Source organism: Cyprinus carpio, chromosome A7 (assembly GCF_018340385.1).
Source record: "Cyprinus carpio isolate SPL01 chromosome A7, ASM1834038v1, whole genome shotgun sequence".
In the NCBI taxonomy this organism is placed as follows: Eukaryota; Metazoa; Chordata; class Actinopteri; order Cypriniformes; family Cyprinidae; genus Cyprinus; species Cyprinus carpio.
In genome coordinates this window covers 41259287-41287157 of record NC_056578.1, presented here as the reverse complement: position 1 = coordinate 41287157, position 27871 = coordinate 41259287, and the positions used below count along the sequence as shown (strand labels likewise).

Genomic DNA, 27871 nt, shown 5'->3' with positions numbered 1-27871 from the left:
TATTACATAAACCTGACTCATGTTTCAATAATACTTAAGGAATGAGTGCAGTCTGTCCTACACGGAGACGTTAAATAATGGTCTTTTCTTTCTTTAGTTTTCTGGTTTCCCTGAATTTAGACTTGAGTTGTAAAGACCATATTCCTTATGACATAATGCATTTTAATGAATAAATGACATGAATTATTTAACCCTCTGCCGTTAATCGTTTTTTCGGATCAAGTCCACAATTGTATTTTTTTTTTTTTTTTTATGGTCACATAGCGACTGCAATTTTTTTTTCAATTTCAAAACTTTTTTTTCCCTGTCTAAAATGACTGCACAACACCAAAGGGTTAAATTATTGTATTCTATTGTATCTTGTTGTTTAATGAAAATAAAAATAATTTTCTATAACTTCTGAGTTTCAATAAATAAACCGTTATGAACAGCTAAAAATAACTGGAAGCGAATGAAAGAGGAGATGAAATTCACAGACACTGAAACAATCCTTGAGTTAAAAAAAAAAAAACCAAAAAAAAAACCGCTGATTCAAATCACAGTATTAAACAGGAAGGATATGCACACAAGACGGAGAAAAACACTGTTCTGTAATACATCAATGTTTTATTTTTGTGACACAGAAACTCCTGAACTTCAACACCTCTGTAGATTCATTCACACACCAGTGTTTGTTCCAGATGCGCAGAGGTAAGACTGGATAAAGTTAATGCAGTCATAAATAATTGTAATAAATATCAAGTAAATGTACAACACATATTTCACTGCATTCAGCTTTTTGTGCAGATGTCTTTTCACAGACTTCTCCTACTCTTCTCCAAAGAGGCAGCAAGAAAAAAAATGAAGGGACTATCTTTGATAGCAGCAGTTGACCATCTCAAAAAAATCAAATAATAATAACACACGCACACACACCCACAAAACCCGATTATAGTGCTGAAATGCTGATCTTTTCAATGAAGTACATCTATGGTAGCATCAAGTGTGTTTGTAATGATGGCTGTACATTACAGAACTCGCAACGCAATTAAATGTTTCACCAGAAATGTCACATCCGACAGATCAGGAAATCCTATAAAGAACATCCCATTTATATTTCAGTTTCAAAACAGTAGTATCTTTATAGACACAAAAAATGTGATTTAAAAATCAAATCAAAATGAAAATAGCTTTTTAAAAACATTTTTCTCTTTGGGAGGGAGGTGATCAAATATGGACGTTCCTAGAAAAAAAAAAAAAAACTAAAGCGATTTGTAAATGTTGGGTTCTCCAATGAAGATTTTCATGCACTAGAGTTTTGGGTGCAAAATCATCCCTCATAAGCAACACAACTTTGTTGACTGCAGCAGTGCCATTCAGAAATGAAGCTGGCAACCAAAATCATAAATTTAGCACTGCTCCGCTTTTTTTTTTTTTGCAGCAAACGTTTTTCCGCATCGGACACCACTCAGAAATGCAATGAATACAGTTCAGCGCTCTTTATATTACTATAGCTTGTTTCTGTACATGACTTACCTCAGTTACAGACCTGAATAGCAGATGTACCTTTAATAATATAGACAGATATTTGTGTCATAAAGCGGTCTTGCCATTTATAGTTCTTAAATATGCTCGATCACATGCATACTTGTAGTTCCCGGACAGAGCCTGTAGCTTCAACAGTTCCTTGAAGTGTTTGAATTATTGAGCGCGTTAACCCTTTCAAGCCTCTAATCGGGGAAAACTCACAAACACGGTCAAGAACATACCCTGGCGTAAAGAAAATCAAGCTTAATTTAAGACCATTGAGATTTTCTGGCATTACACTTATGATGATAATTAATAACACAACAAATATCAGGTGTTTTGCGGTAATGAGAATTAGAAAAATTGCAAAAAAAATCCTAGGTGCATTAGGGGAATGAGAACTGGGTGAAAAAAAAATGTAAATAAAATTCAGGTGTATTATGGTAATGAGAACTAAGAAAAAAAAAGAAGAAAAAAGAATAAAAAAGAATCCCAGGTGCATTAGGGGAATGAGAATTGGGTGAAAAAAAAAAAATTCAGGTGTATTATGGTAATGAGAACTAAGGGGAAATAATAAAAAAATAAAAAATCCCAGGTGCATTAGGGTAATGAAAATTGGGGAAATAATAATAATAATAATAAATAAATCCAGTGCATTGCGGTAATGATAATTTAATGAAAATGGCAAAAAAAAAAAAAAAAAAAAAAAAAAAAAAAAATCTGTTGTGCATTAGGGTAATGAGAACTGAGGAGAAATACAACAAATGGGTGCATTAGGGTAACTGAGGGAAAATGAAAATTAAAAAAATAAATAGAAATAATATCAGGTGCATTAGGGTAATGAGAACTGAGTGAAAATGCAATAAAAAAAAATAAAAAATAAAAAACCTTTCCCCAAAGGGTGCATTACGGCAATGACAATTGGTGAATACAAAAAAAATAAAAAATGTGCATTGGGGTGCAATAGGGTGAAGATGCAAAAAGGAGAAAAAAATGAATACATTCATGGTACAAAAAGGGTTACTTTTGTTGGACATGTTCTTGACTGGTTTCGTGAGATTCACCCCAAATGTATATTGAAAGATGCAAGTATAACTTTGAGCCTTTTGGAAAGCTAAATTCGGCATCTCTGTAGATGAATGTGCGTCAACAATCACTGTCACTAACAGAGAGAAGGTGTTGAGGCACACAGGGAATGCAATGATGAAAGACTGATTAAATGAGAGGAAGAGCGAGTGAGCGAGAGAGAGAGAGAGAGATTAAATGTTTAAGCAGTTACAGTTCCATTTCTTTCACATTTGTTGAAGTACAGCACATGTAGATCATTTCTAAAACTGTGGATTACTCTTCACCGCCTCGAGCTGCTGTCAAACTCGCCGCCCTCCGTCAAACACACACAAGCGCTAGTCTCCGTGAAGGCAAACTGGTCTGATCAAATTCCTTCATGACTTTTCTTGAAGAAGAAGTGAGAACTGATTAAGGTTGTGTGGTGGCCGACGGGGATCTGAGAAATCACGTTTAACCGCTGAGAGGATCCTCGCGATAGTGGATAGCATAGCGCAGCTTCTCCAGCATCACGTCGAGGGAAGAGTACTGCGGCAGCTTGACCATGAACATGCAGGTCTCCACGCGAATGTAACGCAGATCTGCTGAGCCTGAAACAGATGGGAACACCAAGAGTTTTCAAAACTATCTTTACATGACTTTTTCTGCATTCAGAAACTCTGCGATATGACCAGACCTGAACGCTATCAGTATTTTTTTCCCATAAATTGTATCATTTTTTACTCTACAATTATGAGTCCTAAAAAGGATAGTTCATCAATGTCTTTGAAAGCCATCTCTTATGTTCAACCAACGATGCATTTATTTGATCAAAAATACAGTACTACTGGTTTCTGTTTTAATGCATTTAAAAATGTTATTTATAATATAATGCGTACTGTATTATATGTACCGTGATGGTTTAACACTCACCCACTGCCCCATCAGGGGGGGCGATCTTCATGGGGGCGATCTACGCATGGGATGTAGGGGGTCGCACGTCTTGTGGTAGCCGTTGTCGGTCGGGGCCGCCGTCTTTACAGGGGTGCAGTGTGTGAAGTGAAGGGGATTCGCGTCCTGGTTGCAGGCGAACTTGATGAACTTGCTGAGCTCCTCCTGTGTGAACATCTCGAGCGCGGCCCAGAAGAACTCGATGTGCTGGTCCGTCTCCATCAGTCCCACCTGATACATGGTGTGAGCCTGGATCAGGAGGACGGGTTCGGTTAGTTAAATCGCATGTTAATTGCAAATAAATGAAAATGTATTGTAATTTAAACTGACATTAAATGCAATTAGCTGAACTGTCTTTTTCTTCAGTCGAATAGTAAAGAAAAAATAAAATGATTCAGTGATAAAAAAAAATTCAATGGCCACCGTCAACTTCAATATTAAAAAAAAAAAAAGCCTTTCATGTGACGCACAATTAATACCCGTGACTCCTGAAGTTATATTGAGGTCTTATGAAGCGAAACAATCTGTCTGTGCAAGAAACTGAACATCTTTTATAATATTATTACCTGTAATCCAGACCCTCAGGGCAAATGGGAAAGTGTGATTCTTTTCAGTGAACTGGTTGTTTCGGACAGTTTGTTTCAATGAACTGATTCACATAACAATTGACCAGTTCGTTTAAGTAAACACGCAATCACGTAACATATATGCAACTACATTATCAGATATGCGTCCGAAAGTGAGTTCTGACTGAGTAGATCTGTGCTGCTCGAGCCACAAACTGATTCAGACGCTTCAGTGCGATCTGATGAACTGGTTCATCCTGTTCACTAAAAAGAACCGGTTCGAAAGAATGATTCGCTCGTGAACCGGACATCACTCCGGACTGTTTCCCTGAGGCTCTGGATTACAGGTAATAATGTTGTAAATAATGATCAGTTTCTTGCACAAACTGATCGTTTCACTTCATAAGACCTCAATATATCATCAGGAGCCACAGGGATTCATTTTGTGTCTCTTGATATGCTTTTTTGACTCAGCCACTGACTTAATTTTATGAATCACAAAGGAGCATTTTCACATAAAAATATCCTTCACCACTCTTACACAAAAAAAAAGAAAAAAGAAACTTTCATCTTAGATGGCCCGAGGTGTGAGTAAATGAACAGGAAAGTTTCATTTTTGCGCAAACTTCTTTTTCACGAGGGACAAGAATAAAGTAAACAAAGATGATTGCAAGCGGTAAAATTTCAAACTCTTAAGGTTGAGCAGTTCACTGTCAGACCTTGAGGAACTCCAGGTTGATGTCCGGCAGGCCGCAGGTGCGCAGCTCCACCTCAGCGGGGCTCAGTAAGGTCAGGAGCTGCAGGGGTATGATGGAGCCCAGACCGGCGCGGGACGGTCCAAGAACGAACATACACTCATCATTCTGCAGCTCCCGCAGGCGCAGCTCTCGCACCGCTCGCACGTACACATCCTTATTCTCCCAGCTGAACAAACACACACACACACAACTACATGCATCAGAGATCATCCATCTACTCCAAACACATTCAAGACGCACCAAACATTTCTTTATTTGAGCATCCCTACAGAAAAAATACTAAATCTCTAGCTTCAGCTACATGAATAGTATTAAAGGGATTATTCACCCAAAAACAGTAGCAGTAGAATTCCATAGTATTTTTTTCTGTACTATGTCTACCGTAAACTGTTTGTTTACCAACATTCTTCCAAATATCTTCTTTTGTGTTCAGCAGAAGACAGAAACTCAAACAGGTTTGGAACAAACTGAGAGTTAGTAAATGATGACCATTTTTATTCTTGGGTGAACAGTCCCTTTAAATAGGTTGGTTGATGGCTCCTACCTGACGGCGATGTCACGTCCTCCGTGGCACAGCTCTACTTCCTCTCCGGTCATGGTGATGTAGGTGAATGTGCAGCAGGGACGGCTCGGTGAATCCGGGCTCTCGCCCATGTGGCTCTGCGACGAGACTTCAGCACACAGCGCTTCCAGCTCCGCCTCATCGGCCAACTGTGACCACACGAGAACAACGCAACGGGTTCAGGATCAAAGCAGAAAGTGATGAAGAACACACTTAACGTAATTTTAAACAGAGGACTTAAGGAAATAATATACTTAATAGTGAACTGAATGTAATGCTTTCAGACACTTAATGTCAATTGCATAATTAATATAGTAAATGCAATTAGCTGAACTTTAGTGTGTTTTTGACCCACTTAAGTACATCTTTATATGCAGTTTCATAATTACTTCTATTGTCTTTGAAACATGATTAAAGTACTGCTGAATATACTGACAAGCATTTATGATACACTAAAATACACTAATGCATTTCTATTGAATCTTATATGACATGCATTTAAATATATTTGTAATAACATTTGTAATGATGATGTTGCAATTTATTACATTTAAAATATATTAACTTTACATGTAACACTAAATAACAAACTACAGTTAAATTATAATCAAGTGCTTTACATGTGCTTTTATTTTGTTAGTCAACACATCGAAATGAGTGCAATTGTTAAAAAACATGATAAAAGATTATTAAAACAATTATTTTTATTTTTATTTTTTTTTATTTGACATTATCTACACTTTTAAAAAATTTGCTTAAGCGTGTTAACAGTCTTGAAAATGTCTCTCTTTAAGTCACTTAAGTGGCCTCTTTCATTAATATTAAATTATCTGCTGTTATTTGAGATAAAAACTATATTATTTTTATCAGTTTTTATATTTTTTGTATTAAGTTTTACATTAAGTTTTTGTAATTTTGTTTTTTGTCATTTTTAGTTGTTTGCTTTTTATATAAGTCTATATAGTTTCCATATTTATTTCAGTTTTTGTTATTTCAGCTAAGTAAATCAAGTTTATTTTATTTTATTATATTTTATTATTTTTTTTCAATGGTTTTAATTTTAGTTTACTATAAGAACTCGGATCTGCAATATATAATATATATATATATATACGGATATATATACTAATATATACATATATATATATATGTTATTATCGTGCTACAAAATTTTTTTTTACATAATTTTTTTTCCCCACAAGTGTATTAAAGGGATAAAAGCAGAAACGATGATCCTGGAATGTTAAAAGCAATAACATGTGATATGTCAAAGACAGAAAACAATCACATTTTTGCTACAAAGACAGAAAACAATCACATTTTGCTTAAAGAAAATGGAGGCTATTCGCTGTATGATATTAATTATAGTTTACATTCTCAAACTTCTTGATGTAGTTGTATGTGAGCAGGTCGGCTTCTCGAAAGTCAGCTTCTGGGTCGAGTGCTTCCCCGACCAGACCCTTCCAGAAGGATCCGAGCAGATCCAGAGGCAGAGGCACATCCGCCCGGATGGCAATCCCCAGTAGCTGGCCGAAGAAGTTCAGCAGCTGCTCTTCAGCGAAAGTGATGGGGCATGGCGTCAAAACGAACTTCCCCTGCAACACACACACACACACACACACACACACACACACACACACACACACACACACACACACACACACACACACACCCCACACACCACACACACAACACACACACACACACACACGAGTCAAGCTGAGAGCATGTGCAATCATCCTGTAGCTCTTAAAGCAACGTGGAAAAATGCAGTGAAATCCAGCAGATCAATCATGCAGGTGCACCTTATTGCGATTTGCCGCAGCGCTGGGACACGGGAGGAGAAGAGAGAGCGCCGAACTCTGCAGCTCCTTACAGACTTGCCACAAGAAATGCCTGAATGAGCCACCTGTGAAAACACATTTAAGAAACACATAAACTGGATACATGTCATTGTTATTAAAAACAAAACTAAAAAAAGAAATATATAAATTTAACAGCAACTAAAAATAAGTTTGAGTTGAAGTACTAAAATTATGAAAGCTCCAATAAAAATATGGCAAAAAAATGAAAAACACATAAAAAACACCAATTAAAATGACAAAAGCACACAACAAAATCACTAAACCTGAAAAGTAAAATATATATACACACACACACACACACACATAAAAAACACCAATTAAAATGACAAAAGCACACAACAAAATCACTAAACCTTAAACTTTCAGATTAAAACTAAACAATATAAAATATTGACAATTCCAAAATATTAATAAATACTATAATAGTATATAAATAATACTGAACTGGGTCACAAAACAGTTGCATCATGGCATACTACACTATAAGCAACTAACAAAAAGGTTTTTTTACTTTATAAATAGAAGATCTAACTATAAAATTCATTAATTTATAATTTAAAGATTAAAAAAAGTTGCAAATAGTAAACGTAACATTATAGTGTTTCTCCTATTATTTTACCTGTCAAATAGTGCTGTTATTGTTAATTAAAACTAATTACGTAAAATAAAATATAAATATTAAATTAAATATTAAAATATAAATTAAAAGAAAATAAAAAATTAAAAAATTAATAAACTAAAAAAAAAAACACCAAGAACTAAAATGACTAAAATTAAAAATAAATTAATTACTTAAAATAGAAATACTTGAAAAAAAAAATTACAAAATTATTAAAACTAATTTCTAAAATGTAAAAATGTCAACTTTCTCCCTAAACAGTGTTATGGTTATTATATTTGTTAATGTTACTGCAACTAAATTTAAAATCATTTTGTTAACTGAAATGAGGCTGAAATAAAATATAAATATTATATGAAAAACTTTTAAAAAGAAAAAATCAATGTTGCCTTGGCAACAAACTGAAATAAAATAAAAAAGTTGAAGTTATAAAATAAAAGTTCAAGTGACTAAAATGACTAAACCTAAAATAACACACAAATGACAAAATAGAAAAAAAAACATAAATAGAACCACCCGAACAATGACAACAAAATAGAAAAAAAAACTAACACTAGCTTTTTAAAATCTTTCTGTATTCTATCTGTTTTCTTTTTTTTATTATACAATTAACAAAAGCAAAAAAGGCCTCTAACACTAGCTTGCTCTTTTCATCTCGGTTTTCTTTTTATTTATTATATGATTAAAAAAAAAAAACTTGCTCTGTGTACAGCATTAAGCTAATTGAGACTTGTTATAGCACTCGCATATCATTGCTCTCGTTGATTTTGATTGCTTCCACTGTCCTCGTTTGTAAGTCACTTTGGATAAAAGCATCTGTTAAATGTAAAATTGCATAACAAAATGACTAAAACTAAACTGCAAACTGAAAATATAAATAGAAAGGCTAATTCAAAATGCTAATAAATACTATATAAATTATACGAGAAATAATGCAACACTGTACACCACAGAAGCAGCAGCTGTTTTGTTGGAAGTGTAGTGTTTGGTGCATGAAAGTGGTGTGTGACTGACTGGTGCCGTGGACCTCCTCCCCGGTGAAGCGGATGTTAAAAGCGTAAGTGGGGTCTCCTCCGCTGGCGATCCGAACACACAGCTGAGACGAGGGCACGCAGGACAGCTGACGCGCCGCCTGGCAGAAGTACGTGTTCTCTGCTGCACGCGTCTCACCTGCAGCACACACAGTAAACATGAGGAGATGACACACAGACCCTCATCTGTGTGAGTGACACTGCACTGGTTTACCTCCCACTATCTCCAGCGGGTCGAGTGTGATCTCAGGCGCGGCGTGATCCGCTGTGCGCTGGACGCTTGCGTTCAACACCCGGTTCATAAAAGTCACTTTGGTGTCGTAAAAAATCAGGCCTACAGATGAGATCAAGAGAAAAAGACCCTTGTGAGAAACAAGCGCTCTTAACTGCACTGAATGCACACTTGTAGTGTACTTCAAATCTTAAAAGTATCTTTAAAAAAAAAACTACTTGCAGATAATATAATATTAATGAAATAAAAGACACTTTCATGACTATGTTAACATAGTTAAGTACACTTTTAAAAAGTAATAATGTCAAATTAAAAGTTTTACTTTAAAGTACACTTTAAATCATTGTTTTAATAATCTTTTGTCATGTTTTAAAGAGGTACTTATTTTGATGTGTTGACTAACATGAAAAAATGTAAAGAGCTTGATCATAATTTTAACTGTAGCGTTATTTGATATTACATTTAAAGTTAATATATTTTAATTTTTCAATGTTATGTGTAATTACAAATACAAGACATACAAGTTTCAATAGAAATGACATTGAAGTATATTTTAGTGTATTATAAATGCTTGTCAGTACATTCAGCATTAGTTTAACCATATTTCAAAGACAATAGAAGTAATTATGAAATTACATATGGAGATGTACTTAAGTCAAAACACTCGAAAGTTCAGCTGATTGCATTTAATATAAATGTAAACAACAATACCTTTTAATTTAACTGCAATGAACATGCAATTAAGTGCATGAAATCATTACATTCAGTTCACACTTAAGTGTTTTCTTTTAAAGTAGTATACTATTTCTGTAATAAATACTCTTTTTAAAAGCTTTTTCGCAAGGGAATATAATTTTTTTTTTGTCAATTCGATTGTAAAAATTTTCTCAGAATTACAAAATATCCCTCATATATGTAAAAAACACATAAATTATGAATCACTTTAAGCGGTAATTTAGTACATTCAATAAGTACATCAAAAGTAAAAAAAATTAAAACCAAACAAAATACAATTCTATACTTAACATCTAAAACACACAAAAAATTCACAAACAAAGAGTCTCCAAAGTGCTTCAATGAATACTATGATATCATCACGGTATTAGAGCATGTAAAATGCCTCACAAGGACTTCCACAAACATTTTCAAGTTACACAAATGAATGGAAAGCTCAGGAAACTTATTGGCCAAATAAAAAAGTGCTTTAAAATCATTACAAGATACACAATGCTGCTTCATTTCATACTGCCAAGAAAATAATACTGATCACAAATATTCAGTATATATTGAAAATAATCTATATATTCCACAGCCTATCCAAAAAAACATGGTACTTTTTAGTATTCTTCTATCTAGCTACTAAAGAAACAATCCTGACCGAAACCAGTGTGCCTGTTTATGCAATGACTGACCTTTGGCTTCGCACAGAAGCGCCGCGATGCTGTTTTGATAGGTTTGTGTCAGCCTCTGCTCGACTAACGGCAGAAGAAGCTCTCCAGTGTGCTGTTGAGCGACTGCAGCAAAGCAAACCGCAGACGCAAACTCTCCACTGGAACGCCTGTGTGATCAGAATGACGTGCAGTGCACACTGGGGTTAAAAACTTGGTGGCTGTACATCTCATAATTATGGAAGTCCGTTTGTGCCATTGAATAAAAAATAAAACAAGGTAATTGTGACTTTTTCTCTCACAATTCTGACTTTTTTTCTCAGTATTGTGAGTTTATATCTTGCAATTCTGACTTTATAACACGCAATTCTAAAAAAATTAAGTCAGAATTGCAAGATATAAAGTCACAATTCTGAGTTATAAAGTCAAAATTGCGAGTTATAAAGTTTACATCTCGCAATTCTAAAACTTTTTTTCTCGCAATTGAGTTTTTTCCTCACAATTGACTTTTTTCTCAGAATTGCACATTATAAAGTCAGAAATGCGAGATATAAACTTGCAATTGTGAGAAAAAAAAGTCAGAATTGCGAGATGTAAACTCACAATTGCGAGAAAAAAAGAGAAAAAAAATCGTGTTTGTCAGAATTTCGAATTTCTGTAAACTCACAATTGCGAGAAAAAAAAAGTGTCAGAATTTCGAGATGTAAACACAAAACAAAAAAAAAAAAAAGAATCACAATATCTAAACACACTCACAATTGCGAGAAAAAAGTCATAGTTGCGAGATGCAAACTCACAATTGCGAGAAAAAAAGTCTGAATTTTGTCTCACAATTGCGAGAAGAAAAAAACTGTCAGAACTGCGCATGTGTTGCGAGGAAAAAAAAAAAGTGTCAGAATTGCGAGATGTAAACTCGCAATTGTGAGAAAAAAAAGAGACAGAATTGCGAGATGTAAACTCACAATTGCGAGAAAGTGTCAGAATTGCGAGATGTAAACTCACAAAAAAGTGTCAGAATGAGACCCGAGTTGCGAGATGCAAAACAAATAAACTCGCAATTGCACAGAATTGCGAGATGTAAACTCACAATTGCGAGAAAGTGTCAGAATTGCGAGATGTAAACTCGCAATTGTGAGAAAAAAAAGAGACAGAATTGCGAGATGTAAACTCACAATTGCAAGAAAGAGTCAGAGTTGCGAGATGCAAACTCACAATTGCGAGAAAAAAAGTCTGAATTTTGAGATGTAAACTCACAATTGCGAGAAAAAAAAGTGTCAGAATTGCGAGATGTAAACAGTTGCGAGGAAAAAAAAAAGTGTCAGAATTTCGAGATGTAAACTCACATTGGCGAGAAAAAAAAAAGAGTCAGAATTGCGAGATGTCAAACTCAAATTGCGAGAAAAAAAAAAGTGTCAGAATTTCGAGATGTAAACTCACATTGCGAGAAAAAAAAAAGAGTCAGAGTTGCGAGAATTGCAAGAAAATCGAGAAAAAAAAAAGGTAGTCAGAGTTGCGAGATGCAAAACTCACAAAATTGCGAGAAAAAAAAAAGTGTCAGAATTGCGAGATGTAAACTCACAATTGCGAGGAAAAAAAAAAGTGTCAGAATTTCGAGATGTAAACTCACAATTGCGAGAAAAAAGTCAGAATTGTGAGATGTAAACTCTCAATCGCGAGAAAAAAGTCAGAATTGCGAGATGTAAACTCTCAATCGCGAGAAAAAAGTCAGAATTGCGAGATGTGCGAGATGTCAGAATTTCGAGATGTATCTCACAATTGCGAGAAAAAAACTAAAAATAAACACAATTAAAAAAAAAAAAAAATAAAAATTGAGTGTCAGAAATTGCGAGATGAAACTCACATGGCGAAAAAAAAAAAGAGTCAGAGTTGCGAGATGCAAACTCACAATTGCGAGAAAAAAAGTGTCAGAATTGCGAGATGTAAACTCACAATTGCGAGAAAAAAAAGTGTCAGAATTGCGAGATGTAAACTCGCAATTGCGAGAAAAAAAGTCAGAATTGCGAGATGTAAACACAATTACAAGAAAAAAAAGTCAGAATTGCGAGATGTAAACACAATTACAAGAAAAAAAAGTCAGAATTGCAAGATGTAAACCCCAATTATTACAAAAAAATACATAAATTGAGAGATATAAACTTGTAATTGCGAGAAAAAGCTCAGAATTGCGACTTTCTATCTCGTGATTCTGACTTTATAAATCGCAATTCTGAGAAAAAAAGTCAGAATTGTAAGATAAAATGTCGCAATCACCTCGTTTTATTTTTCATTTAGTGACGGAAACTGGCTTCCATACATAATCCAAATCTAACAGCATAACGTAACATGGACTCGCCTATTAAGCATGCGACTTGGGGGTCGGGGGTGTCCTTGGCATCGAGGTAAACTTCATGAGGATGCAAGCGGGCAGGAGTGATGGCCAGGTGTCGGCACAGACGGTTAACAAACTGGACCAACGCAAAGTCCATTTCAAAGGTCCATTTTCTACTGGCTTTCTGAGCATGTCGGGAGTCGATGCATGTGCATCTGAAACAACAAAAAAACCACCATTAAGATCTTAAGAGACTTGCATTCATTATTCTAATCATTACTTTTCTTAGACACTAGAATAAGAGAGATGTGGAAACATGAAGCATTACAGAATGAGGTTTAGTCTTGAGAAGGTACAAACCTTTCAAAGTGCAGGTCGTAACCGCACGACAGGATCGCCCGCCAAACACTGCGAATATCCTGCTTGGCTCTGTCTAGAGTAAACTTGTAGAAACCTTCCAGGGTCAGAAACTTCTCTTCTGGCACTGATGGACAGAGGTGTTTAGATCCATGAGATTCCACCCAAACAGACCATGTATAAGGTTTTTGTGTTAATAAATGCAGACATCTAATAAATAATAAATTAATAAATTCAGTTGTTATATTAACCTTCAAGCTTTTTGGCGGGAGACTTTTCAGGGTCTTTTTCATCAGGCTTGGTCTTCTCAGGAGATTTTGACTTAAGGACTGTTTTTTTCTCACTTAGAACAGTTCTGGAAAAACACCATATACCATACCATTTATTATAGTCACCTAAAACTATAAAAAATATAACTTGCCAATGCAACATTACTAATATATATACATTTATTCAATTTATAATAATAATTTTATATATGCCAGAATCACAATTATTAAAGCTTTAACTAAAATAATAAATAAATAAATAATAATCTAAAAATGAACAGTTTTTTTTATTAATAAAAAAATAATAGTATCTCAATGATACAAAAAATTACACTGGTAGCATGCATCTTATGAGAGCAGATGAATTTATTTTATATATTTCAAATGAAAAACAATGGTTAATTATAATTTATTTTATGGTAAGGTATGCCTGTATTCACATAAATATTTAAATATTGAATATTTATAGAAGAAACTGACTACTGAAATGCTAGTGAATGCCCGGACGAGCCTGATGTGAGTTCTCACCTAACACTGTTCAGCATGGACTTCTCTTTGGCCGGGGGTTTGGTGATGGGTCTTTTCGTGCTGACCACTTTGCCTTGGTGCTGCTCTTTGCCTGCCTTGCTGTGCTTGTTCTTGTTGGCCTTTACTGTGCCATATTTACGAAGAATCTACATGTACAATAAGAAAAGGTTAGTAATTTATGCTTTGACCCAGTCAAATACGTTGTGTCTGTTCAATTGTGCTTTAATACTGATGCTAACAAAAAAAAAAACAGAAAAAGTTAATAGTATAATAACATATGTGTGGATTACAAGTAGATAACATCATAACAATAATCAATTATCATTTTGTGAAATGCATGTGGAAGACTTAAAATGACCATGTGCATATAGTGGATTTTTCTTTTTTTATAAAAAATTAACTATTAATAAATATGTTTCATGATAAATTAGTCATTTAATAATAATAATAATAATAAATGAATTACTGTTCTGAGGATTTCACCTGTGTGAGCTGGTCATCAAGCACCTTCTTGGGAGGCCGCACATGTGTAAAAAACACGTGGAGCAGGTTTCCTGGTGTCTGAGAGTTCATCTGCTCTTTGCTCAGATAAATGTCCGATACTTTGACTGGTTTCGTTGGTACAGGACTCAGAACCTGCTCTGCATAAATGCAGCTCTTAAAGATGTCTGTCAGCACATCACGTGCTTCAGGAACCAATTTATCTCCTTCAAGAACAAAAAAAAAATAATTAAACTTGATATCAAGTTAAAGCAAACCCTTGCAAGAAGAATTACAGAATAACATTTTTAACATTCTGGGATAAAGAAATCAACCAACCTCTGATCGATTTATCCAGGAAGTACTCCTCTAGGACTGAACTCCCTTGTGTGTCAAATAAACTCTGATTTACACTGGAGGCGGTGAGGATCTCCTCATTGGTCATCTCCATTAGCTCCTCCTCTCTTTCAAGATTGGAAAGGAAGGCCATTATTTGATATCGCTGTTAAAAAGACTGGCCCGAATCTTCTCTACTTGGGCCCGGGCCCTTACCTACAAGACAAAGGCAAAAAGGGTAACATTATTTGATATCTAATTTCTTTCACGAAAAGGAAAACGCTTCTAATGCTGCAAAGGTGCTCTGAGCTAATGCTAATCTATTCATTTGCAATTGCTACATATTTCCTAGATGCGTTTTATCATTGTCTGATGTCTGGTGAAGATGTGATGAACGCAGTAGGAAGAGTTTGTAAAAGCTTTAGCCAAATTAATCAAAAAAGTGCTAAGCATATTTAAATAATTTGTTATATTTTGTACCACTAGGTGGCAAGCACTGGTATTCTCAGCACTGTCAAAATAAAAGTCCCGCTTCTGACGCTTATCAGCCCACCAAAAACAACATAATGACCGATGCTGATTATTAAAAAAGGCCAAATATCGGCTGATATAAAAACTTAATGGCTGGTACCAATCATTAAAACGGCTAAATATCAGCTGGAATAATGGCCCTGGCAAAAACATAACTGCTGATACTGATAATTAACAAAAAATGCCAAATATCAGTGATATATCCGCATTGGCAAAAACTTAATGACCGATACTGATAATAACAAAAAGTTAAATACAATACAAAAAATAAGACCAAGCCAGATCCTAATGGCCGATACCGATAATTAAAACATGCCAGATATCAACTGATATATCGGCCTTGCAAAATAACAGTCAATCAATACTGGATATCATTGTCATGTCTCATGCAATCCAAAGTATAGGTAAACCGAAACCGAAAAAAGACAGATGCGGATAATTAAAAAAGGCCAGATATCAGCTAATATATCAGCCTTGGCAAAAAATTAACAACCGATACTGATAATTAAAAAGGCTAAATATTAGCCGATATATCAGCTTTGGCAAAAACTTAAGTGATATTGATAATTAAAGTAGGCTAAATATCAGCCGATATATCGGCCTTGCAATATAACAGTCGATCAATACACATGTACAGGAACAGTGCATTTTCAGTTTTCCATAATTTTCCATAAAATAAAAATTGTCAAACATCTTGTGTTATGATGTGGTTATGTGCAAAAGTAAATAATAAATAAAAAAAAAAAAAAAAAAAATTAAAAAACATCATCATATAACACAAAAGAAATAAAAACAACTCCAATTTAACACTACGTATGAACAATAGTAATAAAGATGCTTGCAAACACCACTCATATTATATTAATGTTGTCAGTCCCGCCTACCTCTATGACAGCAAAGCCTTTGATTGGTCGTGTCACACTGGCTTGGATGTCTGGCGAGGCACCTGTGTACATGGAGCTCCCATCTGAGACTGACGTTGCACCACTATCCAGCTGCTCCCCAATGCTGCCGAGACTACCTTGACTTCCTGTGCTACAAAGAGACACATCAAGACTCTCCTGACTGGAGACCGTGGGGGGGTCCAGTGGTGCTTGTGGCTGGGAAGGTGCTATTTGAGGGGTTACCAGCTCTTGGTTCACTAGCAGCTCACCGGCAGCCCTGGACGCTCCCTGTAAAGAGCTGGAGACCGACGTCTGGCTCGCTGAAGCCGAGGCACTCATTGCTGGCATTGCGCTGTTGCTATTTGGGCTTGCTGCAGTGCAATCTCGCTTTGCATCTTGGGGAATACCTGAAGTTTCAGCTTTGGCTTTTTTAGGGTCCTCCTCCTGAACCGGAATGAAGATCTCATCCTTGAAGAGACCGCCGTGTGCGTTGCAAGCCCTTCGGATTGCATTGCGCACCACGGATTCCTCCAAGTGAGTTGGGATTCCTGAGAGCACGAGCAAAAAAGGACTGTATGAGCGGTGGCAGCCAACCAAGGCTTGGCAAGCATCTGCAACCGCATCTTCAGTGACGCCCAGACCTTGCGGGTCCTTGGTTAGCAAGCGGTGCCGTTAAAATCAAGAGTAACGTCAACCCACGGTGAAACCACAACATGTCCTCTGGCTTCCCTCCAGCCATATTTAGTAAAGCACTTTCACATTCTGATGATCTCGCTCCACTTCCAGAACCATGTTTCCCTGAGACGACAGCTCCCGAAGTATCCCGTTCACGCTTTAGCTTCACCTTTTTGCGCTTCGAAAGCAAGCTTGGACTTTGGGGCGTCTGGCCCGGAGAGGACGATGAAGAGGACGAGGAATCGCTACAGTTAGCGGTGCTCGTGGACGAAGGGGCACCTACCACCGAAATCCCTGCACCTGTACTCAGCGGCAGAGTCACTTCGGCGACTGCCAGGCACACCTCCATCAGGGCGTGGAAGTAGGTCGAAGAATCCGCTCCCCATCAGAACACAACGCAATCCCCCCCCACCCACCCCTTGAAGAGCAGTAAACTAAGCTAACCCTATAACCAAACCCCAATTTTGGGTCTCGTGGTCATAAAGTTTCCGTAGTTCTGTTTGAAGAACCATAAGGACTGTTAGGCAAGGGTTGAGAAGCAATGTAATGTGGCTGGCCAGACCCGAGGGGGATTTGCGACGCTCAAAGGCATGGATCTTGCGGAGAAGCTCTGCAAGCAAGTGGAAGATCAGCTCCTTGATGCACGGAGCAAGATCGGTGGTCCACAGAAGCCCACCTAAACACAGACACAGCAAATGAGACCCTGAAAAGTGTAACTGCACTGGAAGTTTTAATAGTATGCTTCATGGGACACCTCGGAGTAAAATAAATGAACATTTCTTACCCAGCAACTCCACAACCTGCATAAGAACAGAAGTGGGCACAGTGTCCAGCTCGTCCTCACAGCGGTCAATAGCTTCTCCTATGGTGTAGGTTAGCAGCTGTTCAGCAAAGGCCATAGCCAAGGGAAACTCAAGAGGCAACGAGTGCAATACCAGCACTGCACCAGGAGGGGGAGATACACCTGCAGAGAGTGACCAGAATATAAGGTAAATATGCCATGAAAAGGAAATTCACCCTCTATTTTCTAAGTGTATCTTACTGATCACATGCTGCGGTCACACTAGACTTTGAGCATTCAGCCTTACCCTTGTGAAAAAAAGTACACTTTAGCATAATTCCAAAAAGAGTACTTATTATGGAAATAATATATTTTAAAAGAAAATATTTAAGTGCCAACTGAATGTTAATAGCAAATAAATAAAAATAGTTTTTAAGTTTCTGTTAAATGCAATTAAACTGCTTTTTATTTGTACTGTACTTAAGTAGGACTCAAGTACATCTTTATTCTATTGTCTTTGAAATAAGAAACAATCAATTTACCGGAAACTTTTGTCATGTATTTAAATATATTTGTTTTTTAAAACAATGAAAATGCAATTTAGTGCATTTAAAATATATGAACCTTAAATGTAATCTTGAAAAAATATAATCAAGTACATGTGCTTATGTTAGTCATAACATCAAAATAAGTGTACTTCTTTAAAAGTATAACTAAAGATTTTTAAAACAATTTAAAAAATACTTCAAAGTAAAACTTTTAATTTTACATTATTACAAAGTATGCTTTTTAAAAGTGTACATAAGTGTGCTCAGAAAAAGTCACGAGTGTCTCACTTTAAGTCACTTAAGTGTCGTTTTATTTAAAATTATCAGTAAATATATATTTTTAAATACACTAATAAGATTTGAAATACACTGAAAGTGTGCATTCAATACAATTAAGCACTTTTTTTTTCCACAAGAGATTCCCCAGATGCCGATTTAAGTGGCCACTTTGCTAACTACTGTATAGAGTATTATCTAAGACGAAATATTTGTATGTGTATTGAACATACTGAGTAAAACCTTAAGAGTAGCTAAAGTCAAAAAATGTATCTAACAATGTAACATGTAATTGACATGCCTAGTTTGACATGCACTTTGTCCGTGGGGATGATGATGCTGGGATACTGGTTGGCTGTGGGTGGAGGGGTGAGTCCTGTATTGGACGGGGAGGCGTCCAGCGGGTAGCACACTGCCTCCATCAGATTCAGCTGGCCCTTATGACCAAGTCCATACACCATTACACGAGTCCAAGGGGCCTTATATAGAGAGGAACTAAGAGGAAAAATACACGTGAACAGAACATTTAGAGAGAAATCGTCCATATTTTGAAAATAAGTAGTCTTGCACTATGCAAAACTCACTGCTTAATGAAAGCGAGATTCAAAAACAGGTCATTCAATAATTTAAGTGCTTATGACATCCAAACACAGCTAATGTTGTCTTGTATTTGGAGTTATAACTAGCTAAAATTATAACCTGTAAGAACTCACTCTTTACGGCAGCTGAGTTGGCTCTCTTTGCAAGAGACGACCACAAAGGCAGCACCAGGGAAGTTCACGTCCATGCTGACCTTGGACTCTGTGATGGGAAACTCTTCCAGTGTGAACTGCTCTGGAGCGCTCTGAAATTTTAGCCATCATAAAAATATATAACCACAAAAACAACTAATAATAATTTAACAGAAAATAATTGAACTTTCATGACTATGTTTCTTAACATACTTGTGTAACACAATTTTAAAAAGTGCACTTTGCAAAAAAATCAAAAAAATAAATACCTCAAACACGCGTGCACACGCACACACACACACACACACACACACACAGCACTTTATACATGTTTCAAAGCTTCTTTACATTAATAAACAGAAAAATAGCAGTTAGTGCTGTAAAATTCACCAATTATGAAAACAAATTCATCAAATTCAGCTGTAAATCAGCTCTAGAGAAGACAATAGAGTCATTATTCAGCTCAAATCAGGTCAAAGTTGATTCAATTCAGGTCAGTAGCAATGTTGATGTTGCAAAGTTAGTGTCATTATCTTATATTGATCATATTTTTAATAATGGTTAATAACACGTAATAATTTGACTGTTGGATTCATTCAAATGTCACAGAATATGTTTAATTTGCAAAAAGTAATTTATAATGTTCTTGGTAATGATTGTTAATATAAATTACAGATGTCTTTCTGATCAGAAATAAAGAGAAATTACTATTAAGAGTAAAATAAAAGTTTTACTTTTTGGAGCTTTAGAAAAGTAAATGTTTTTTTTTTCTTCATTACCGTTAACTAAAACTAAAACCATTAAAAACATTTTCATTATTTGAAATATAATAAACATTAACTGAAATAAATGGTTACACTTTATTTTAAGGTGTCCTTGTTACAGTGTAATTATACATTTAAGTACTGAGTAATATTAACTAACAACATGCACTTAATATATAGTTAGGGATAGGATTAGGGTTTGGTTTAAGGGTTACTTGCATGTAATTATGCATAATTAATTTTTATTATAATAGTAATTAGATGTAATGTGTAACAAAGCCACCTTAAAATAAGGTGTTACCAAATAAATATTATAAAAAAATATTTTATTTCAACTAGCTGCCAACATTTCTCATTTTCGTTTAAAGTACTAAAATAAACTGAAAATAAAAACTTGAAAATTATATAGACATAAACTTTAAAAAACCAACAAAATTACAAAAATTTCAATTAAAATTAAAATGAAAACAGAAAATATAAAAATAACCTTTGATTTAAAATACTAACAAAAACTATATCAAATCATACTAAATAACACTGTTCTCTTCTGTCAATCAATTTTATAAAACAAAAATCATAATTTTTACTGTTCGTACCTGCAGGAAGCAGCAGATCTGCTTCGTGAGCTCGAGGAGGCTGTCCTCTCCCTGATGCAGGGCTCTGCTGATGGCCACCGTCAGCCACTCGCGGATGCTCTGAGCGTTCCCCTGATAGAAGAGCTCGGTCGGGGAGCAGCTCTCGCCCTGCAGCTCGTGGAGGACGGACTGAGCCAGCAGAATAGAGTTTGAACTGATTCTGCCATCTACAGACACCAAAGGGAAATCAACACGGACAGAAAAGTGAGTTTTATTATGATGAATGCACTTCAGTCATTTTATGATTTTTTCCCCCTAGTATGCATTAAAGGAACAGTTCACCCAAAAATTTCAATTTGCTGAACATTTACTCAACCTTAGGCCATCCAAGATGGAGCTGAGTTGAGAAATGTATCATTCTATCACTTCTATCAAGTGATGCAATGCTACATTTCTCCAAATCTGATAAAGAAACAAACTCACCTACATCTTAGACGGCCTGAGGCTGAGCACATTTTCAGCTAATTTTCATTTCTGGGTGAACTTTTCCTAATTTTGGACCAAAAAAGTTGGCAACCAGTGTTCCTTAAATTCGTATGACATCACCTGGCAGAGGCGGAGCCAGCAGCTGATTGGACAAGAGCTGCAGGTGTTCGAGTGTGATGTCGCGCACGGCGGGGATGTGGAAGAGACGTGTGAATGTGTGAGGGCTCTTGGGAGCAAAGATGTTGAGCAATGCCATGCGGCAGTAGAGACGCGCCAGAGCACTTTCACAGCGCAGCAGCTCCCTGAAACACACACACACACACACACACACAGTACTGAATGCTAATGACAGATGGTGCTTAAAAATGAGAACTATTTCAGTAAAAACCTGACATTTTTGAATCTACAATAAGAAATGTATCTCTATAAATGCATTACCGGTGAATCTGGATGTTGCTGCTGTCCAGAGACACCAGGCCGTTCGCTGCAGCCCTGCGGGACCCTGCTGGGGGTCTCTCCAGCATCTCAATGGGGTACCAGTACCGAACTAACACTCCCTCACTGCGGAGATACGTCTCCACCTGCACCAGCTCACTGGCCTGAATACACACAAATCAATCAAGTCAGTCAAGTTGCATTCGAAACAGGTGCAGTTACAGCAGGTTAAAGGCTGGTGAATGTATGATTATCACAGCCTACAAAGAACAGACACGGACTGTTTCAATGTGGGAAAAAATTCATTAAAAAATATTTTCATGTATGTGTTTATATTATTTAAAAATGTGAAGTATTTATACATCATTAAATCATGGTTTTATTGACTTTTGCAGATTTTTCTAGGAAAAAAACTGTTGTGCAAGGATGCTTCTCATTATTGCCTATAAGTCCTAAAATGATCCAAATTGCAAAATTGCCAATGTATATATATATATATATATATATATAAATATTATATAATATAATAATAAAATACCAAAACCATATGCATACAGAATCAAAACTAAGTATTTCAATAAAAATTTATTTAATAATAATTTATTTAAAATTAGATTTTTTAAAATCAGTATAATAAAAATATTTAAAAAAAAATTAAATAATAAAAAATTAAATAAAGCTCAAAAACATAATAAATAAATACACCAAATGCATACAAGAGTCAATCGTCATGAATATGCTAAAATTATTTAAATAATATTCAAATATAATTTTTATTGTTATTCTAATGTGAAATTAGGACTTTTTAATTATTTTTATTATATAATTTCACAGCCTGCAAAAACATGTCTGGACTATTTCGATGTTATGAAAAAATATTTACATTTATATATTTAAAAGTATACTGTTTAAAATCTGCATTGTTATCATTAAATCATGAGAGTAGTGTAAAGCCTTATTCACATTTCATTAGAAATCTGGATGATTTTCATTATACCCTAATGTTATCAAAAAAAAAAAGAACAAAATAGATAAAAATAATACTAAATAAAATTAGATAAAACGTACATAGAGTCAATTGTCATGAATATGCAAAAAGTATTTAAATAAGGTTTAATTTACTTATATAATTTCAATGTATATAATATACAATTTCTTATTTTTTGTGGAGTTTGCTAATTCTGTTAAACAGGCTAAATTGTAAACCCTGATTTGACTGATGCAGATGCTCACAGAGTCGACATCGAGCACGACTCCATGCAGGCCGAAGGTCTTCAGCATGCCCCGGATGGCAAACTTCGGCAGGGCTGTGCTGCTACTGCTGTTGTTTCCCTCCGGGCAGCGGATGCCCACCGTCAAACCTGCGGGGAAACAGTGACACTGGTAACCTGGTACTGTGGCAGAAACGCTGAATGTTAAACTATCATTTATTTAAGCTTTATTTTTAGAAGTCATTAAAAATGCTAAACGCTGACTAAAAAACAAAACACAGGAAAGTGCAGAGAATCTCAGACAATGTGTGTTTTAAACAGACCTTTACGGACTTTGTCAATGGTGAACTTATTAGCTTCATCTTTGATATCCTCGATGGTTGGGAGGTAGAGGTCACGAGGAATACCTCCATTCTCCTCGTACAGGAACTCGACAGTCTGACGTGCGATATCCACCATTCCTGCCAGACATTAGAGCGTGATTCATATTAGACACAGAAGTCACCTTGAAGTGTGCTGGACGTGCAAAAGTGTGTCTTAAAAAAATGTACTTGCAGATAATACAATTTAAATGGAATAAAAGGCCACTTAAGTTACTTAAAGAGACACTTTTATGACTGTTTCCGAACACACTTAAGTACACTTTTAGTGTACCTTTGTAATAGTGTCAAAAGGTTTACTTTAAAGTACATTTTAAATCATTGTAATCATCAAGCATACTTCTTTTGATGTGTTGACTAACAAACTAAAGCATGTTAAGTACTTGATTACCAGTTTAACTGAACTGTGTTATTCAATATTAAAGCTAATATAGTTTAAATGTACTAAACTGAAACTTCATCATCACAAATAGGTTAAAATACATGACACAAGTTCCAATAGAAATGTCATTAAATTATATTTTAGTGTATCATAAATGCTTGACAGTACATTCAGCAGTACTTTACCAACATTTCAAGTGGAAGAAGTAATTATGAAATTACATCTAAAGATGTACTGAAATCCTACTTAAGTGGGTCAAAAAGCATTTTAAATTCAGCTAAATGCATTTTATATAATTTTACATTATAATATCTATTGCAATTAAGACGCAATTAAGTGTCTGAAAACATTACAATCATTTTGCATTCAGTATTTTCTTTTAAAGTACATAATAAGTACTATTTTTAAAAGCATGCTGAAGTGTCCGTAGCCACTGGAAATGAAACATAAGCTTGCGTTCATTCACCCAGCTGAAGGGCTCCTTTGATCTGGTCCAGGCCGGACTTCCTCTCTGCCTCGTTCCTGAAACGACGGCGAATGGTTGGAAAAACTTTGCTTTCCCACGCTTTCACCAGCAGAGCGTAATGATCCTCCTTTACAGAGAGAGGGCAAGAGAAAGAAACGTTTTCTTTGATAAGACAGCGTGGAGTCACTGTGTGAGTGGTGTATAATGTGTGTAAATGGCTCGTGAGGAAGTTAAGGGCCCGGTGATGAGCTCTTCATACCCTAGGAATATCTTCATCGTCTTCATCATCGCTCTCATCATCAGCAATCGGTGGCGGATGAGCGTTTGGCCCGGAGACGACCAGATTCTCATAACTCAGTTCCAACTTGTAGTGACAAGAGGCATCACTACTGTACTCTGTGAACAAAACAAAATAATAAGAACAAGGTTAAACCCACATTAAATAGCATCTTCCTTACTGATTCAGTCAGAGAATTCATTTTATTCTATAGTAGGAGGGAAAAAAATCAAAACCTTCTAATCAAAAGTTTGGAATAATTAAGATTTTTTTATATTGTGATATATTTCTGAATGTAATGTATTTCTGTGATGTGCAGCTGTATTTTCAGCATCATTACTCCAGTCTTCAGTGTCACATGATCTTCAGAAATCATTCTAATATGATGATTATTTACACATAAAAAAATCAAAATTTACATAAAAAACAAATACAAAACCACAAAATGTACTACCTTTCAAAAGTTTAGGGTTTATACGAAATCAATACTTTTATTTAGCATTAAATTGATCAAAATTGACATCAAAGACATTTATAAAGTTATAAAAGATTTCTATTTCAAATAAATGCGGTTCTTTTGAACTTTCTATTCATCAAAGAATCCTGAAACATTAAAAATGCATCACAGTTTCCACATTTTCCAACTACACAAAAAAGCAGCACAATGGTTTTCATCACTGATGATAATCAGAAATGTTTCTTGAGCAGTAAATCAGCATCTTAGAATGATTTCTGAAGATCATGTGACACTGAAGACTGGAGTAATGATGCTGAAAGTTCAGCTTTGATCACAGGAACAGATATTCACATATAAAACACATTTGGACTCAGCTGAGTGGACACTGACGCTGCTGTGCTGTGACGACCGCAGCGATGCGACACGGGGGGCCGTGAGACCCCGAGTCAGACGCCACACTCGTGCCGGCGTCGTTGTCGCTGTCAGAGGCCATGGCGAAGGGCAGAGCCTCGAAGTTGGCGCTGATCTCCTCTGAGAGGTCCATGCAGAGATCGGCGGCGTTTCGGTGAGCCTGTCCCTCTGCGTAAGCAAACAACCGGCAGCCGAAGTTTGCGTGAATCTTCGTATTCTGAAAAAACAGAATCACAAGGAACAAATAAGATGTTTAAAAAAGCAGGCCTAAAGAGAAAAAAAAGAAATCACTGTACAATAAAAAGACATTGACCCCCAGCAAATACATAAGCATACAGCATCCTAAGGGAAATTGATTTAAACTCCTCAATTTATGAAATTTCCTATTCCACTAAATAATACCAATTAAAACAATTATCAATCAAAAAAACATCTTTATGTTCCTAATTTAATGTTTCATCTAAAAGGGACAATTTATGTAAAGCCAGACACTTTCATGAATGTTTCTGAAATTTGTCAATGTAACATACATCTTTATGTTCCTAATTTAATGTTTCATCTAATTCATAACCTCTTCTTGTTTTATTGGGTATATCAGCCAGACACTTTCATGAATGTTTCTGAACACACTTAAGTACACGTTTAAACAGTGATCTTTGTATTGATGTCAAATTAAGTTTGACATTTAAGTACATTTTAAATGATTGTTTTAATAATCTTTTGTCGTGTTTTAAAGAAGTACACTTACTTTGATATTGTGTCATTAATTATATGAGTATTGACACACTGAAGTACACTAAAAATGTACATTTTGACTAACAAACCAAACCAACATACAAAATAATCTTTTGTCATGTTTTAAAGTACACTTATCTTGATGTGTTGACTAACATACTAAAGCACTTGATACTAAAGTACTTAATTTTCATTTTAACTGTAGTGTATTATTCGATCTTACATTCAAAATTAGTATATTTAGTTTTTTTATTTTTAAATAACTGTTTAAATTTAAAATTGTATTATACATTAGTATCAATTAGTTATTATACTGAGTATAAGTTAATTGAAATGAAGTTAAAATAAATATTAGTTGAAAAGCTTTAACTTTAAAAAAAAAAAAAAAAAAAAAAAAAAAAAAAAACTTGTCTGACAACTAAAACCAAAATGGAAGAAAATATAAATTAAAGCTAAATAGAAATATAAAAAAGAAGAAGAAAAAAATCACTAAAACTTCAAATGAAATTAAACTGATGGTATAAATACTATTTTAATAAATACTACTATAGTATAATATTAATTATAGCACATTTTCAGGCACTTTTTTCCTCCTAGGAATATCCAGTATAACTTACAAATGGACTAAAACCATTACGAATCACCTTGAACTTAGTTATGAGCACCACTGGTTTGCTTATAATGCATCATATTTGTGTGCGAACCTTCTTCTGAATGTGGACCACGGGCCACATGCCTCCGGCCACGTCCTCCAGATAAGGAGCGAGACGCTGCCCGCAGTAGGTGAAGTACACCCTTCCTTTGGGAGGCTGGCCGGGGGGAGGAGGAGTGCCTTCCAAACGCTCCCAACCGATGCCTGCAACGTCACCTGTGTCCAAACACACCACAAACCATCACCACAGCAGCTCAACGACTCTCCAGACACATGCATGAACAAAAAAAAAATATTCATATAATTTTGTGAGCGATGACATATTGTAACATATTATAACGTCAAATGTTTGCCAACCAGCAATGAGGTGTTAGTTACTAAAACTTTGAACCCAACTACTTCAACTTTAACATTTTCTCTTGAAAAAACAGAAAAACAGTACAGCTTTTTTAGCAACAAGTTACTTTTTCAAGTATCGGCTTGTTCTGACAAACACTGCATTGTTTTGAACATTGGTTTTTACTGCAAAAATGTATTTTCTGTCTTGTTCTTAAATCTTAAATCAATGTGTGTTTATTTGAGAAGCAAAATGGCATTTGATATTAAGACTTGTTTTCCAAAATGTAACAAAATTAAGCAGATCTATGCTTAAAATAAGAAAAAATAAAAATAAATCAGTCAACGTGGCAAGAAATATAAGCTTAATAATTTAAAGGGAAAAGACTTTTTCTTTTTTGCATTAATTAATAATGAGCAATACACTGTTACAGTATTTATTCATCTTAGTTAACATTAGTTAATAAAAATACATTAACATTAACAGATACAACTATTGATTTTAATCATGTATTAGTAAATGTTGGAATCAACATTAACTAAGATTAATAAATGCTTTAGCAGTATTTTCATTGTTAGTTTATGTTAACTGATTAAGTTAACCAACTTTAACACATGGAGCCTTATTGTAAAGTGTTACTTAATTGGTAATTTTGCCTCTCAAGTAAATGTATCTTGATTTAATAATGTTTCAATATTTGTAGAAAACAAAAATACAAGACAGAAATACAGAGAAAGAAAACATTTGTTTTTGCACACAGCTTCAGAGCTGAGGAAGTTGAAGCAATTATCCATCAATAATCATCCTGCTCCTACATATTCTTAACACTCAATCTCAGCTCTTTAAACTAACATTAGTTTTAAGATTCAACAATGATCACTCAAGTTCATCAGAACAATTTGACAACAGAAAAAAAAAAAAAAAAGGCAAACGGAAAGCATTAGTTATATAAGTTAAAGAAAAGACCAGGCCGACTGTCGTGGGAAAGAACTGTCCCTTTAACAGTTTCAAACATAGCTTCCCCGAAAGCTGGCTTGAACAACGTAATGTGCTTGC

At 35.2% G+C, this 27871-nt stretch overlaps 1 protein-coding gene across 1 annotated transcript in view; it reads right to left on the bottom strand.

Moving 5' to 3' along the window:
• Window positions 1–589: 589 nt before the first annotated feature.
• Window positions 590–27871, bottom strand: part of LOC109065520 (probable E3 ubiquitin-protein ligase HECTD4) — a 76401-nt gene continuing 49119 nt past the window's right edge. Inside the window, 33 exon segments of the mRNA XM_042761204.1 lie at window positions 590–3161; window positions 3484–3595; window positions 3598–3750; window positions 4787–4991; window positions 5370–5536; window positions 6761–6982; window positions 7193–7296; window positions 8886–9041; window positions 9117–9236; window positions 10547–10618; window positions 10621–10692; window positions 12876–13066; window positions 13212–13335; window positions 13460–13563; window positions 14006–14151; window positions 14489–14712; window positions 14825–14981; window positions 14984–15037; window positions 16237–16908; window positions 16910–17289; window positions 17324–17587; window positions 17696–17875; window positions 18818–19011; window positions 19230–19360; window positions 20608–20813; window positions 21193–21374; window positions 21511–21671; window positions 22741–22868; window positions 23042–23179; window positions 23947–24073; window positions 24206–24342; window positions 25071–25308; window positions 26531–26694. Of these exon segments, the coding sequence (XP_042617138.1) occupies window positions 3025–3161; window positions 3484–3595; window positions 3598–3750; window positions 4787–4991; window positions 5370–5536; window positions 6761–6982; window positions 7193–7296; window positions 8886–9041; window positions 9117–9236; window positions 10547–10618; window positions 10621–10692; window positions 12876–13066; window positions 13212–13335; window positions 13460–13563; window positions 14006–14151; window positions 14489–14712; window positions 14825–14981; window positions 14984–15037; window positions 16237–16908; window positions 16910–17289; window positions 17324–17587; window positions 17696–17875; window positions 18818–19011; window positions 19230–19360; window positions 20608–20813; window positions 21193–21374; window positions 21511–21671; window positions 22741–22868; window positions 23042–23179; window positions 23947–24073; window positions 24206–24342; window positions 25071–25308; window positions 26531–26694 (5822 nt within the window). The 3' untranslated portion in view covers window positions 590–3024.